We start from the raw sequence: 17,690 nt of genomic DNA on the forward strand, positions 1-17,690 counted from the left end.
AAGGGGGCTCCCAGTGTATCGGTAGAATTTTGCCTCTTACATTCAAGGCACGTATGAACAATTTAAAAACCATGTGGAAAACAAAATAAAAGCTTCATGTAAATGTATCATGATACACACCACTGTGAAGCACGGAACAAGTTCGTATTGTAATATCCCAGCACAACCACCAAATTTTCTGACCCAATGTAACTGCCGCAAACCAGGCAATTCTGGTCAGGAGAACTGGTGGTAGGGTGCCAACTGACCAGTAATACATACAGTCTATAAAAGCAGGCACTTTTTTCCTGTTCTTAAAAAAAAAAAAAAAAAAAAAAAAAAAGTAAATATTTGTTTAATCTGTTTTTTTTTTTTTTTTTTTTTTTGGGAAGCTGGAAAAACTCACAGCTTATTACAATTGTAATTATCATTTTACAGTTAATAGTGTATGCAGCTGATGCCTTCATATAATTATAAGCTGTAAACATACAGGTGCTTCTCACAAAATTATAATATCTTCAAAAAGCTAATTTCAGTTCTTCAATACAAAAAGTGACACTCATTACAAAGTCATTACAGAGTGATCCATTTCAAAAGTGTATTTCTGCTAATGTTGATTATGGCTTACAGCCAATTAAAACCCAAAAGTCACCTCAATAAATCAGAATAATTTAATAAATGCCTGCAAAGGCTTCCTAAGCATTTAAAAAGGTCCTGTTTCAGCAGACTCTACAATCATGGGGAAGACTGCTGACTTGACAGATGTCCAGAAGGCAGTCATTGACACTGCACAAGGAGGGTAAGCCACAATAGGTCATTGTTAAAGAAGTTGGCTGTTCTGAGTGCTGTATCCAAGCATGTAAACAGAAAGTTGAGTGGAAGGAAAAAGTGTGGGAGAAAAAGGTGCACAAGAAACCAGGACCAGCGCAGCCATGAAAGGATTGATAAAAATAAAGGCCGTTCAAAAATTTGGGGGAGTTTCACAACGAGTGCACTGCTGTTGGAGTCATTGCTTCAAGAGCCATCACACACAGACGTATCCAGGACATGGGCTACAAGTATCGCGTTCCTTGTGTCAAGCCGCTCATGACCAGTAGACAACGCCAGAAGCGTCTTACCTGGGCTAAGGAAAAAAAGAACTGGCCTGGACAGTGGTCCAAGGTATTGTTTTCAGATAAAAGTAAATTTTACATTTCATTTGGAAATTAAGGTCGCAGAGTCTGGAGGAAGAGTGGAGAGTGTGAGGTAGCGCTGTCATTTACTTAGGGGATTCTCGCTTGCAGCAAACAAAAACCAGTTCCGGCACGGATTTTCGATCAAATTATACAGTCCTTGCGGTTTATTCACGCCTCATAAACCACAGCAGCAACAGAAAGTTCACTTAATAGCATTACCACCAGCATAGCGTCCATTATAATGCTTCACTCTTATTATCAATGTCCAGTACGCAGGCTCACTTAGCCTCACAATTATCTCACCCACGTCAGGGTTCCTCATGCGGCTGCAGCATTCCGCACACGTTCGTTCCCTCCAGGGAACTCTCAGGCACACACCCCGCCATCGCTCCCAGCCACTTCACACGTGCTCTCTGGGAGGAAGCTCCATCTCTGCAGGACCTTGCACACTAGACCAGCCAGGTCCCAGCATTCCCTACATGTGACCAACCCTGGCCACACTATATGGTCTATAGCCACACCCACCAGGTCACGTGACTATGACCTCATCACAGGTCCTTCACACCCTCAGTCTTTTACTACAAGAGTCTTCAGACACACCCCTGGGTGGGTTTGTAGGTAACATGCCAGCCCAACTCCCAAGTTACCTAGAGACTTCTCCCTTATACTTTGAAATAACACCTCAGCAATACCATTGCTGATCAATACACATAACTAAGTCCATCTCAAAGCCACCCCCTTTGAGATACACAACCATCCTTCAGGATTCTGCCACTCATCCTCTCCCTTGGAACCTCCACAGAGCACCCCCTAGTGGACATAGTGGTTACTACACCACATACCTCACCCCTCTGTTCAAACTTGTGGGGTTGAACACACAACATTACATCAGGCTCTCGAGACCAGGCACTCACCACACCTTGCCCTACAGGTCGAGAGAACCTTTTCCACCTGCCATACAGCCTCCTCTCTACGTTGGGCCTCCCCCGCCCCCAGCAGTCAGAATATTGGTCCTGCTCTTTGACCCTCCAGTTACAGTGTCATCAGACACGGTCCAGTCACCACCTTCCTCTCTGTTTATTAAGTTCCCCGACCAGCTCCCCCGGTTGGTAAGGTCATCAGTCCTAATCAGGCCTACTGTCTGGCCAGAGTCTGATTCATTCAGGGTCTCACAGGAACTACAGTCTCTCAACGTCATCCTGCCAGTCGAACTACCACTTGCTGACATTCTTCGGGCCATCTGCCCTGTCACTTCTTGGCGGAACTCTTCGAGTTCTTACATCTGGTTGGGTTGCAGGCGGCCGCCACCTGGTATTCCGTACTTCCTTATTAATTCGCCGGCGGTCCTGCCTCAACTGCTCGATCTCTTGCAGGTACCTCACTCGATACTCCAAGAGCATCTGAAAGTCTCTCGGGCTCTCCATGGAGCCAGCCACCAGGATGGGAATCCTACCCACCTCACTAGATACTTGGCCTTCATCAGGAGGGATCATCACTCTCACCACACCGGAGATATTTACAAGGTCTTGCATTACCTTCCCGGATCTTCCAATGATTCTCCCAATCAGAGCTTTGGGTACCAGCACCACCTCTTTCCGCAAACCCAGCTGATCCATAGCCTCCCTTGCTAACTCTAGGCGTCGAGCAGCGTTCACATTACTCTGCCTGACCCTTTGTTTAGTGTAGAGACATTGTAGATGCATCTCCTTTAGGACAGCTACTCGGGTAGACATATCTTCTCTGTCCGATACTATCACCAACTGCCGAGTCTCAGGTGCCCAGTGCACCTCACACACCTTGACCACTTCCTTGAAAGCCTCATGCACACCTTCCTCTGCACAGGCCCCTTGCATGTCCTCTGGTACATCAATCACAAACTGGAACGTTGTGGTCTTGCTCTCTTCCTGGACTGAAGGCTCTAGCTTTACCACGGACACTTCCCTCACTGCCGTTGACCCGACCGGGTGACTGTCTTCTTCCGTTCTTAACTCATCGACTTCACATGACTTGGTTCCTTCATGACCCTTTGCCCTGAGGGCTACTGGCCGTTCTGTCCTGTTATCACTTGCGCTCACCCGCGGTTTTCTCATCCGAAAATACGGATGACCTATTGAAGGCTGTAAGAGCGACTATGAAAGTTGAAGAGATGGAGGTCCCTCCCACAATTCAAGATGAGATGTTTGGGGGACTGAGAATGTAAAGGAATAGAGTGCTCCCGGTCAACCTGCACATTAGGGCTATGATCCTGGAAGAATGGGAAGATACAGAAAAGCGCCTGGTCATCCCTCGGGACTTTAAGGCCAGTCTCCCCTATGACCTAGTGGAAATCAAGGAGTGGGAGGAAATCCCCAAAGTGGACATTCCGATTGCCAAAAGAAGACTGCTATATCATTTGAGGACTCTTCCTGCCTGCGGGATGCCATGGATAAGAAAGCAGGCTGTTGAAGAGGAGTTGGGCGTCTTCGGTGGTGGTTAAGACCAATATAGCAGCCACCTCGGTAGCTAGATCCATGTGTACCTGGATTGACGAGCTGTCCACTCAGAAAATCTAACACACCTATAGAGGTTATATCAGAGTCCCTCCCTATGTTAAAAATGGCAACGCAGTTTACGGCAGATGCTTCAGCGGAGTCTAAGGTTTTCAGCTAGGAGTAATGTTCTCTCTATCTCGGCGCTGCGGGCCACCTAGCTTAAAGCATGGTCAGGGGACAGCCAGTCTAAAAGAAAGCTCTGCCCCATCCCTTTCTCAGGTACACGTCTTCGGTCCAGTACTAGACAGCATTTTAGAGAGGGCTGCTGATGACAAAAAGGGGTTACCAGAGGAAGAAGCCAGGACATTCCTTAGGCTTGACTTGTCCTTTTTCCTGAAGGTAGTGTCAGAGACAAATTTGAGCCATCTTTGTCATCTCCCAAAAAATGAGAGAGGCTGTTTCTCACACAAGATGTGACGAGGGCAGTGGTATGCTATGTAGAGGTCACAGCTATATGGAGGCAAGACTCAAATCTATTCATATAATATGCAAGAAAGAATAAGGGTAAAAAAGCCTCGAAATTAACTTTGTCTAGGTGGATTACATCAACCATAGCACTGGCATACGAGTCGGGAGAATTAAAAAAAAAAAAAAAAATCCTCCGCTTAAAATTAAAGACCACTCCACAAGGGCAATTTCTGTATCCTGGGCCGAAAAAGCAGGGGCTTCCATAGACTGGCTTTGCAGAGCTGCAACTTGGTCTAATTTGAATGACTTTTTGTAAACCCTTCAAGTTAGATGTGGTGATAAGGTACTGTCACACTTAGCAATGCACCAGCGATATGACGCGGTCAGGATTGCTGGTGCATCACTAAGTGGTCGCTAGTGAGCTGCCACAGAGGCAGATCTCACCAGCGACATAGCAGGGGTCGGTACTTACCTGTCAGATGAGGCGATACTGACATCCGCCCGCCCGCGTCCACGCGTCGCTCGTCAGCACCACAGGAAGCCCAGCAGAAAGCTGACAACTAGAAACTGCCCAGGACGTTCTCGCACGATCAGCGATAACCAGCGGGGGAGCCGGTCGGAGGCAAGTATCAGACATGGCGATATCGCTATAACGTCACAAAATCCAGTGACGTTATAGTGATATTGCTGGCGATATCGCTTAGTGTGACAGGCCCTTTAGGTCAGCAATTGGCTTACAGACAAAAGGTCCAACAGGCAGTGGACCCACCCTAGAATACCATTTATTTGGTATTGCTCCTGTCGTGCTATCATGAGGGATGTCTTGGAGAAAACAGAAATTAGACCTAGTGGTATTGTATTTCTAGGAGTCCATCATGACCGCACCATTACATTCCCTCCCCTGAATTCTGAAACTGATGTCACATTAACATTTGTATGTAATAATTCAATAAAATAGAGTTGCATCCATCCTGGTGTAGTGATTGGTAAAAGACATTGGGGTTGAGTCGTTGGGGCTTTTAACTTGTGTTTCCTGTCCCTAGAGGATAAATAGGACTTTCTCCTCCTGTCTTGCTGTTACGATGGACTCCTGGAAATACAATTACCGGTAGGTCTAATTTCTATTTTTATGCCGTTCCTCATGCGGTGTAAGTGATTAGACGACTTTATTCTTCAGGTCAGTGAAATTAAGACGATTCCAGATTCATACTGTTTTTACGGTTGGCTGCTGTCACACACTAAAAGACTTAGTTTTTGCAAAAAAAAAATTTTTTTGCATCGCCATATTTTGAGAGCCATAATTTTTCCATATTTCGGCTGACAGTCATGGGAGGGCTTGTTTTTTTGCAGGAAGAGTTGACATTTTTATTGGTACCATTTTCGGACACGTTACATTTTTTGATCACTTTCTATTCCAATTTTTGGGAGGCAGAATGAACAAAAAACAGCAATTCAGGAATTATTTTTATCATTTTTTTTTTTATGCCGTTCCGAGTGTGGCAAAATTAATGAGGCATCTTTATTCTTTGGATCAGTATGAATACAGCATTACCACATTGATTTTTTTTATGTTTTGGCACTTTTACAGAAACTTTTATAGAAATATTTTTTTGCATTGCTTTATTATGAGAGCTATGAGTTATTATTCTGCTGCTGGAGCTGTATGGCGGCTTGTTTTCTTGCAGGACAAGATTACGTTTTCAGTGATACTATTTACATTCATCTTTTTGATTGCGTTTTATTCTACTTTTTGTTTGGCGTTGTGATGAGAAAGCATATAGTTTTCCTTGTTCACTAAAGGGGTTAACTAGTTGGACAGTTTTATAGGTCATGTTGTAATTCATGCTGCCTGTGGTTTGGGCAGTATAAATCTAGTGACAGGTCCCCTTTATGTCAGAAGTGTCACATATTACAATATCATGTAGCTACCTCCCAAGTAGGGGGTCCTACCAACTATTCCGCTATGGCATATATATAGTAGCATTATTTTATGAACTGCTCACTTTAGCAGTTTATGATGTAGAATAATAAAATATTGCATAGTATATAATGTATCCATAGTCTTGGGCAAGTGAGTTTCTTCCCTGTAAGCATGGGGATTCCCTTGTAGTCTATTTTTGCTAACAGCCATCTACTCTGTAGGTTGGTGGGGGCTGCTGGGTTTCCCTGCTTATGATGGAGGGAGAGATTCTAACTACCCATGTAAAGAACAAAAGGTATCTTGGACATGCTATACATTCCCTGCATTCCTGACAGGGGAGGGGGAGGGGAATGTAGTATGGGTGGTGGGGAAGGGACTAGTTTCAATATGTAGGTAGCCATGTGGCCTGGAGTTTGTTCATTTGCTTTGGATGATGTTATAAATGCTGTGGTATGGATAGAAAACTGTTACAATGGTTAGTGCATACATTTTGTTAGCAATCCTGTTGGTTTGTATCATAAGTGTCCAGCACTTCCAGACTTTATACAAAGATTTACCATTTTTTATTTTCTAAATCTCTGGCAATATTTTCTAGGAAACTCTTAACTGTAAATCTAATGTTTGCAGAGAGCCATCTCTAGGGGAATCCTGGCATGTTCTAGATTTGCATTTATCAGATTTGTCAGAAAGGAAAATGTAGTTAAATTAGCAAAGTTATCGGAGATCGTCACAAGGAATTCAGCGTATAGGTTCATTTAAAGTTTTCTTATTAGCAGCTTTGTCTGTAATGATTAATCCGAGGATACATAGTGCGGACACTGGGAAGAGATGTATCATTGTATTTGGCAGTTTTCTGGTAGAAATATTGAAAAATATTTACCCAATGTGTTATATTTTAGAGAGTAAAATAATGTTGGCCTTGTAAAATGCTGCATTTATTCTGTAAAGTGAAATTTTATATGGGAATAAAAGGTTTACTTGCTATCCATAAGGCCTTATTCAGACGTCCGTGTTTCATGTACGTGTAGTCCATGATTTTCATTATAGTCTTTATGGCTGGCTGATCACATTCCGTTGGGTTTTTTTGTGGACCTCATGTCTGTTCAAAATACAAGGAGACATGTCTGTGTGTAGAGCGGGTAGTGTGCATTGCTAAGAATTGTGATTTTTTTTTTTTTTTTTTTTTAATAGGGAACCTGTCATGCCTCAAACACTATTAACTTGCAGATATGGGGTAAAACTGCAGAGTAATAGCATTATTAACCTGCCAGATGCCACACTTAGCAGAGCAGTGCAGGAAGAAAGTGAAGTTTATTCTCCCAGCGTTCGGTTTCAGTCAGAAGGGCGGCACCGATGCGGGTTTAGTCACTGCTCTGTGTACAGAACAGAACGGGGACTATAGCCATGCCCCTGCCCTACCTCACACTGGCTTTGCATTGGGGCCAGCTGTCAGCCAGTGCTGGGGGCCCGGTTACAGCACTGGCTGACAGTGCTGTCTGAACCGTCACCGCTTCAGTGACTGAGATTTGTTTAGACAAGATTCGAAAAAGTGCAGGGGCTTCCTTTGTTTCAAGAATGTTGCTTCTTCTCAAAGAACACTGTACACTTTGTCTCCCGGACCTAAATCTTAATATTGGGGTTTTGCATTAATATGATATTTATGGGAGATATATTTTCAGCATCATACTGAAGGGATGGACATAACTTATTCACTCAACACCGTAGGTCCATCAGAACCCTTCCAACTTAACAAGCTGATGGACAGTGCTATCCAGGTCATGTTTAATTCCCATATAAAATGTAAAGTTGCGATAAGGAACATGGCGACAATATCTACTGCCTGGGACCTCCAGCTGCCCAGCCACTGTACTGTAAAGCATGGCACCGAAGAGAAAATCTTTATTCCTCCTTGAAGCCTCTGGCTTTCAGTCAGGTGCATGACACCATTGCTTTAGTCACCACTCAGTATGTATTGAGTCACGGCTCCAAGCACTCTACAGTACATTGATTTACAACTGGCATACCGCAGGCTTGAAGAATGGAGATCAGCAGTGCAGGGAGAGCACTTCTCCATGCTTGATCGATACAGTTCAGGGTAGCTCTGGGTGGGTCCTCTCCAAGTTAGAGACCTGATGAAACCACCTCATCCCGGTAGCTAAGCTACTGTGTCCATGTTAAGGATTTGATTATATGAGAAACAAGTGAGGCTACATAAACTAGTGTTTGGTAACAAAACTTATATGATCATTGCCCCATATTAAAAAGTTCTTTATTCCTACAGCTGGACTTTTTCTACAAGGATAATTAAAGCCTTAAATGATTTTTAAGTGTGTTAATGCATTTTCATTAACTTTAACCCCTTCACTACCAAGGGTGGTTTGCACGTTAATTCCCAGGCCAATTTTTACAATTCTGACCACTGTCCCTTTGAGGTAATAACTCTGAAACCCTTCCATGGATCCCGGTGATTCTGACATATTGTACTTCATGTTAGTGGTAACATTTCATTCAAATAACTTATATTTGTGAAAAAAAACAGAAATTTTGCGAAAATTTTGAAAATTGCGCAATTTTCCAACTTTGAATTTTTATGCTCTTAAATCACAGAGATACGGCACACAAACTTAATAAGTAACATTTCCCACATATTTACTTTACATCAGCACGATTTTGGAGCCAACACTTTTTTTTTTTTTTTGTTAGGAAGTTATAAGGGTTAAAAGTTGACCAGCGATTTCTCATTTTTGCAACACCATTTTATTTTTACAGACCACATCACATTTGAAGCCACTTTGAGGGGTCTATATGATAGAAAATACCCAAAAGTGACACCATTCTAAAAACTGCACCCCTCAGGGTGCTCAAAAACACATTCAAGAAGTTTATTAACCCTTCAGGTGCTTCACAGGAATTTTTTGAATATTTAAAAAAAAAAAAATGAACATTTAACTTTCACAAAAAATACTTCAGGTTCAATGTTTTTATTTTACCAAGGGTAACAGGAGAAATTGGACTGCAAAAGTTATTGAGCAATTTGTCCTGAGTATGCTGATACCAGATATGTGGGGGAAAACCACTGTTTCGGTGCATGGCAGAGCTCAGAAGGGAAGGCGCGCCGTTTGACTTTTTCAATGCAAAATTGGCTGGAATTCAGATCGGACGCCATGTCACATTTGGAGAGCCCCTGATGTACCTAAACAGTGGAAAACCCCCACAAGTGACCCCATTTTGGAAACTAGACCCCCCCCCCCCCAGGAACTTATCTTATGGTGAGAACTTTGAACCCCCAAGGGCTTCACAGAAGTTTATAACGTACAGCTGTACAATTAAAAAAATCATATTTTTTCCACAAACATGATCATTTAGTCCCCAACTTTTTTTATTTTCCCAAGGGTACCAGTAGAAATTGGACCCCAAAAGTTGTTGTCCAATTTGTCCTGAGTACGCTGATACCTCATATGTGGGAGAAAGCTACTGTATGGGCACACGGCGGGGCTCGGAAGGGAAGGAGTGACGTTTTAGAATGAAGACTTTGATGGAATGGTCTGCGGGTGTCATGTGCATTTGGAGAGCCTCTGATGTGCCTAAACTATTGAAACTCCCCACAAGTGACCCCATTTTGGAAACTAGACCCCCCCACGGAACTTATCTAGATGTGTGGTGAGCACTTTGAACCCCCAAGTGCTTCACAGAAGTTTATAACGCCCGGGAGTGAAAATAAAAAAAACACATTTTTCCACAAAAATGATATTTTTGCCCCCAATTTTTTATTTTCGTAAGGGCAACAGGAGAAACTGGACCCCAAAAGTTGTTTTGCAATTTGTCCTGAGTAGGCTGATACCCCATATATGGGGGTAAAACACTGTTTGGGCGCATGGCAGAGCTTGGAAGGGAAGGCGCACCATTTGACTTTTTTTTTCAACACAGAATTGGCTGGAATTGAGATCAGATGCCATGTTGTGTTTGGAGAGCACATGATGTGCCCAAACAGTGGAAACCCCCCAATTCTAACTTCAACCCTAACCCCAACACACCCCTAGCCCTAATCTCAGCCCTAACCCTAACGGGAAAATGGAAATAAATACATTTCTTTTAATTCTATTTTTCCCTAACTAAGGGGGTGATAACGGGGGGTTTGATTTACTATTTATGGCGGTTTTTATATTTGGCAGCTGTCACACGCTAAAAGACGCTTTTTATTGTAAAAATAGTTTTTGCATCACCACATATTGAGAGCTATAATTTTTCCATATTTTGAACCATCAAGTCATGTGAGGTCTTATTTTTTTGTGGGACGAGTTGACGTTTTTATTGGTATAATTTTCGGGCACGTGACATCTTTTGATCGCTTTTTATTCCGATTTTTGGGACGCAGAATGAACAAAAACCAGCGTTTCATGAATCTCTTTTGGGGGGGGTGCGTTTACACCATTCTGCGTACGGTAAAATTGATAAAGCGGTTTTATTCTTCGGGTCAGTACGGTTACAGCGATACGTCATTTGTCATTTTTGTTTTAGCGCTTTTATGCAATGAAAACAATTTTATATAAATAATTTTTGCATCACTTTATTCTGAGAGCTATAACTTTTTTTTTTTTTTCGCTGATGACGCTGTGTGGTGGCTTGTTTTTTGCAGGACAAGATGACGTTTTCAGCGGTACCATGGATATTTATATGCGTCTTTTTAATCGTGCGTTGTTGCACTTTTTGTTCGGCAGTATGATAATAAATCATTAATTTTTGCTTTGTTTATTTTTATATTTTAAGGGGTTTGCTAAAGGGGTTAACTAATGGGACAGTTTTATAGGGCGAGTCGTTACGGACGCGGCAATACCAAATATGTGCACTTTTTTTTATTTTTTTCTATTTCCAAAAAAAATGAATTTATTAGGAAATTTTTTTTTTTTTTTTAAATTATTTTTACACTTTGTTTTTTTAAGCTTCATTAGGTTGTCCCAGGGGGGACATCACTGTCCTGTGACAGATCGCTGATCTGTCACATCACAGATCACTGTGACAGATCAGCGATCAGTGTCACAGGCATAGATGCAGACTTCCTCATGCCTGTGCTTTGCAGGCACTGGGGAAGTCTGCTCCCTGCAGGCCCCCAAATGTCCCAGTCGCCATCTTGGACTCGGATGGAGCCCCCTGCAGCAGCGCTGCCCATTGCGCTGCTGTGGGGGGCTCAGGGAAGCACGGAGGGAGCCCCCTCCCTGCCGATGCTTCCCTTTAACCCCCGGTACACCGCGATCGTGTTTGATCGGTGTGCAAGGGGTTAACGTGTCGGGGGCGGTCCGTGACCGCCCCTGACACATTGTGTTGGGTGTCAGCTGTGATAATCAGCTGACACCCGGCTGCGATCAGCAGCGCTCACCAAGTGAGCGCCGCTGATCGCACTAGACTTACTATTCCGTCCTTGGGACTTAGGTCCCAGGTCACATGGATGGAATAGTATGACCATTGTAGGAAAGGGGGTTAATTGAGGAAAAAGTAGCCAATATTTTTTTAAAAACAAATCCCAGAATGTAGTCTCTTTTCTCTTGTGTTCTTTGTTGTTCATAAATTGGATCAAGTAACCATTACTGTCTATAGAGCGGTTCAAGTTGTTGTTTTTTTTTGCGTTATAAGTGTCCACACAAAAAAAAGCAAAACTAAAGCATGATCACTTTTGATTTGAGTCAGAGATCAAAATCACACCTTCAATTTTATTGGCATGTAAAATTGGGCACTTGGGCAGTATCTTGTCTTGCTTGATGCCAAAGAGAACTGACATTCTCTACCTTTCGACACAGTCGACTGCTCCCTACTACTACAGATCCGTTTTTCCTCTTTTTCTTTGGCATCAAAGACATTGCACTCTCCTGGATCTCCTCATAACTCACCAACTGCATTTTTACCGTCTCCATTTCCACACTACCACCTCCTCCCACCCTCTTATCTTCTGGTGTCCCTCAAAGTTCTGTCTTGGGACCCCTACATAGTGACTCACCAGCGATCCCGACAACGATATCAACGTGTCAGGATCGCTGGTGAGCTGTCAAACAGACAGCTTCACCATCGATCAGCACAGCGACTCCGAGCGCGCGGCGTCGCTGTGTTCGTTAGTTACCAGCGCGCTGATGCAGGGAGCTGGTAACTAACGTACACATCAGGTTTCTAAGGGACGTGCGTCCTTTAGAAACACGATGTGTACGTTAGTTACCAGCTGATCGCTGGTCTCCCGCCTGTCATACACAGCGATGCGTGCTGGCCAGCGGGAGACCAGCGATGGAAGAAATGTCCAGAGGTTTCCAAGAGCGATCAGCGATAACGGCAGGGGGGCCGGTCACTGATCGCTGTCACACACAGCGATCTCGCTGGTGAGATCGCTGTTGTGTCACAAAAGTTGTGACTCAGCAGCGATCTCGCTAGCGAGATCGCTATGTGTGATGGGGCCTTAACACCCGAGCATTCTTAGATAACACCTTGTCGAAGCATGTTTGCTCATCACTAGTGGTCAGTTAACGGCCACTGTGAAGTGTTGTAAACGCATCTGTAGATGTAATCATAGTTTAAAAAGGGAAGAATAGAAAAGTGCATCAGTCATGTTTGAAAGAATATTCTCACAATTGGAAAAAGCAGTGCAGAACATTTAACAACTCAGACTGAGTGACTATAAAAGCTCTGGTCAGATATGGAGAGAGAGTGAGCTAATTCCCATCAATGTGCAACTTAAAAGATAAAAAAAAAAAAAAAAAAAAAAAATTAAAACTTCAACAAAAAGGTTTGTCCATGATGTCAAGTATCTGTTTAGGTTACTAAGTCACCCCCCCCCCCCCCCCCCCTTACTTTCCATTTTCCCCTTTAAGTTTGATTACTGAGAAATTTATGGGTCGCTTCAGGGAAATTCTACTGCTCGAACTTTGTTAAACCCTGGTACATAAAGGATGGGGGTTCATAAAACTGCTTTACAGATCAGTAACTTGTAGCTGCTTAGTTAACATGCATGCAAGATATTGTTAAATTACCACTTTGCTAGCTAATGAAAATTTACATTCATTTGGGTTACTACCATCAGGGCAAGGTCAAGACATATTTGCAAAGTATCTGGGGAATGGAAATTCATTTGATATATTATTTTCATTTACTTCTATTATAAATCACACCCTGCTTACCGCTGTAGATCAGTTTTTTGATTAATAGGTGTAGTAAACAGAGAAGAATTAAATCTGGAATTCTGTCAATTTTAAAAAAACATGTTTATCTGTGGGCATTTTGGAACTGCAAGCTATGTACCTATTGCATCCTATCTGTGGATCTGGTGAACAAAATTCAATGTGGAACTTATCTTCCGGTTTCTGGATGTCTTATCTCAATCCATATCCTGCTTACATAGGAGATATTGGGATAGGAAATATGGTGCTCTGTGATGGGAGGCAACTGCAGCCAGAACAAAACCAGCAGAGCTTTTGATGTTGGGAATGTTAGTGGCTGCAATAAGGAAATTGGACATTCAGGACAATAAAAAGAGATATGCTCAGTATCCCACCCATGCACTTCCAAAATCTCTTGAGAATGCATAGGTCAAGCAAAGGTTACAAAGAATCCACCACTCAAGGCTCATCCTGACATTCATTCTGGACACGACAGGAGGTCTCATCTCCAGAGAGAAATGTAAATCAACGGAATTGATAGTGCACGAAAAAGCTGATCATTGATGACACTGATTTTGTACAATTTCATTCGTTATACATAGTTCAAAATGTAATTTTTTTTTATTACAAAATGAAAGACATTTCCAAACTTTCAAGCCATTATATATATATTTGCAGATATATGCTATCTAAATTCTCATGTTCAAACTCTACACACTGCTCCTCAGGATGGAGTCCAGCAGACAAGCCTCACTTGCCTCTCTCATTTTCAAACTGGCAGACTAATTACTTGTCTATTCCAGCCTCCTGTGGGCGTTGGGTGGCTAGGCCCTTACATCATAGTAGAGTTACTAAACCTTTGCAGTCATTTATGTGGTCCAACAATAAATTTCTTATTGGGGCAGAAATAATAAAATGACTAGAAAACTACTAAAAACATACTGACACTATGCAGATGATGATCATGGACAAAAAAGTAAAACCTAACAACCCTCAGGCTAAGTGCACACGTAGCAGAAAATTTCTGCTTGTAAACCTGACTCCCTTCCCAGAAACCACACCTATTTTTCCGCTGCGGTTTTTGCGCGTTTTTGATGCGTTTCTTTTTCCGCAGCGGTTTCAAAACGCATGGAAGAAGCCAAAACCATGGAAAAATCTGCAAAATTAATGTGCATGCTGCGTTTTTTACCGCGATGCGGTTTTTTCGCGGTAAACGCATCAATGTGCACAAAGAATGCATAGAAATGACTGTGCAGCTTATTTTTAGCGGTTTTATAGTGAAAACCGCTAGGTAAAAACCACTAAAAAAATGCTGTGTGAACACAGCCTCACAGTACAAAGAAACAGTGCTAAATACAAAATCGTCACATCAATGCTTTATTTTATGTTTCTAATCATTTTTATTGTAAATAGCACTGGATCTTTTATGTAATGTTGAAATTCCAATTAACTACTTGCAAAAAATAGAACTCTTACCTGATGCACAAAGACATCTATAGGAGTTTCAAGATCAGCACCTTCCTTCTTGGTCAATGTGAGGAAACCAAAGCCCATCCTAACATTGAACCACTTGCATACTCCAGATCCTTGAAGAACAGTGAATTCTCCTAGCTGCAGAGGATCAGAGGGATCAAGAACAGACTGGGTGAGCCCACCTATAGATGGAAAACAAGTAGTTAATTAAAAGAAAAAAAAAAAATCCAACAAGTATTAAATTACATTTAAGGGCTATATGCATAGTGAAGTCAGCAGCAGCTGATGATTTTGGCTGCAATAGCAAACTATTTTATGTATATGGTTGGGGGGGAGGGGGATCTCCTGATATGATATCAGAAAAAAGTATCATCAGGCTTGTTGAATTTGAACAGGAAAAATAAGCTGCCCATAGAGGTTTCTTGCAATGGTTTAATGCCATCTCCCCATTGAAAACACTATATTTGTCATAGTGGTCCATATTATATATAAAATGCCAGAAAAACTGCTACAATGCCTAAATGGTTTCCCAAGGAAACTGACAAAACATCCTATCCAAGATATAAAAAAGGCAAAGAAAGCAGGCAGCACATCCAAAATAGTGAAAAAAGTAAGGATTCCTTAGTCACCAACACCAGCTTCTTTTCAGCTCTCTATGGACCAAGAGAAATGTAGCTGGTGTTGGTGGATAAAGGATTATTACTTTTTCACTATTTTGGATGTGCTGCCACCTTTTTTTTGGAGATATAGATAACACATCTCACATATTATATACATACTGTATATACACTGCTCAAAAAAATAAAGGGACCACTAAAATACCACATCCTAGATATCACTGAAATATTCCAGTTGCAAATCTTCATTAATTACATGGTGGAAAGCTTTGAGAAAAATAAAGCCAAAAATGATCAATGTAAATCAAATTTATGTTTGGAATGATACTCAAAACCAAACAAGCTAATCCACCTTCATTGGAAATGCATCAAGGCAAGGAAATTATGCTCAGTGTGTGTGTGGCCTCCATTTGCCTGTATGACCTCCCTACAAAGCCTGGCATGGTCCTGGTGAGGGGGCAGATGTTCTTCTGAGGGATATGTGGCATCCTTGAGGGTCCAGTCACCACAGAGGTATTGCACCTCCTCCTGAGGTGTAGTATCCCACTTCCCTGGTAAGATGGTAACACCTGACCAGACTCCAGCACCTACATCCAGCACAGACACCTTACAACAGCAGAGCACCCTTTATGGCAGCTGCTTTGGTTCATGAAGGGTGGTGGGTGGAGCTTAGAAACACTAGAGGGGAAAGCTGATAGGAAGTTCAGTGAGTTCCCCTAAAGGGGAAGGAGGGGGAAGGACGTAGATGCAGCAGCCTCCTGTGAGCTGGAGCTGCTTGCAAGGAAAGAGAAAGATGGATCAGTTTTTCAGAAGGAAGATGGATAAGAATGGAACGTGAGGAGGAGAGAGACTGAGAATTGGGGCTAGTGCAAAGCCCTTTCCTAAATTTAATGCGCCAAGGCTGGGCGCCGATATCAGAGGCTGTGTGTAATACTAATGATCCTGCAGCAGAGACCGGAGGAATAGAAGTTGTGAACACTTTATTCCCACCTAAGACTCAAAGACACAGCAGCAACGTGTGTGAGCCGGGACATGATTGTATGGAGTCCCCGAAGCAGGCTACAGCTGCCTGTCATACGAGTGGAGGTATAAGTAACAGCAAGAAGGAGGAACTTGAGTGTAATTCAGAACTACAAGTACTTCAAATTAGCGCTAGAAAGGAGACGTTCAGAAAAGGCAAACGGAAGAGAGTGCTGGAAGGGTGTATTCCATCTGCCTGGGAGTTGGCTGAGCCCCTGATCTAGAGACCGTGGCACTGAAGAAGGCACCTGTCTGTGCCAGAAGCGTGACTAAAAGAATTGGAACTGCACTCAGCTGAGTCATTGCCTTCTTCCTGCGCCAACCCACTCAGCACTGCTACATCTCTGTGCCTAACACTACACCATCTACCTCAACACCTACTATCACTGCCCTGGGACTACAGCTCTACCTGTGGAGAGCTATTCCATCTTTGCTGCCTTATACCATCTGTCCCAGAGGATCTGCACTGCAGCGTCGGCTTAACACGTTTATTGCCGAGTACCACAGGTGGCGTCACAAATTATCTCCCTAAAACTTTATTCAGCTTTATTCCACCCAATTTACATTGGACGCCCAGGGCCACGGACCAGGTCACCGCCACTGCGACACTTCCCCTTTAGGACACCGGCCCGGTACAGAGTAACCCCCACAGCCCTGGGGGTGATCCAGATCTCCTCCCAGATCTGGATTAAAGTATCAGTCAACTCCTGGGCATTCTGTGGCATTGCTGGATGGAATGAGACATGATGTGCAGGATTGTATTAAGGTCTGGGGAATGGGCAGGCCAGTCCATAGCATCAATGAACTGCTAACACACTTCATCCACATGATGCCTAGCACTGTCATGCATCAGAAGGAACCCAGGGCCCATTGCATCTGCATATTGTCTAACAGTGGATGTGAGGATCTCATCCTGGTACCTATTGGCTTTCATGGTACCTCTGGCCAGCATATGACTGTAAAAACAAGCCCATACTAGGGAGCGGCCTGTCTGAATCCTGTTCATATTAGACACTGTTCACGTGTTCAGGTTTTTAATACATTAGATAGGGACTGCTTCAATAGGGGTTACCTTGACGTGGTGGAGCAGCTTGGTGTACATTTTTTTGCGCAAAAAAGTATCGACTAAATACCCTGTATTTGTTATCCAGCACTTCCTGATTACTGCCATTTTTTTATTGCAGAGTATTTTTGCAAATCTGTCATTCTGTGTTTTCTTGTTGTATCTCAGTTAGTGGGTGGTGTGAGCATTGTCTGATCGACATGTTCACATTTGTGCATGTCACATGTGTGTTTTTAATCTCTTTTTTTCCTTGCTTAGCATGGTTTGGGAGACCCCACCCCTCTCGTGTGACGTACACATAAGAGCTGTCTCAGACCACAAGCCCATACTAGGGAGTGGCCTGTCTGAATCCTGTTCATATTAGACACTG

At 42.9% G+C, this 17,690-nt stretch overlaps 1 protein-coding gene across 1 annotated transcript in view; it reads right to left on the reverse strand.

Annotated features, from left to right (window-relative positions):
* LIN28A (lin-28 homolog A) overlaps positions 1–17,690 on the reverse strand; it is a 43,141-nt gene that overhangs the window by 13,731 nt on the left and 11,720 nt on the right. The window contains exon 2 of the mRNA XM_073562310.1: positions 14,624–14,802. Within this exon, the coding sequence (XP_073418411.1) occupies positions 14,624–14,802 (179 nt within the window). The remainder of the gene's footprint in view (positions 1–14,623; positions 14,803–17,690) is intronic.

This window comes from Dendrobates tinctorius, unplaced genomic scaffold, assembly GCF_039654945.1.
Source record: "Dendrobates tinctorius isolate UK_male_01 unplaced genomic scaffold, ASM3965494v1 ptg000015l, whole genome shotgun sequence".
In the NCBI taxonomy this organism is placed as follows: Eukaryota; Metazoa; Chordata; class Amphibia; order Anura; family Dendrobatidae; genus Dendrobates; species Dendrobates tinctorius.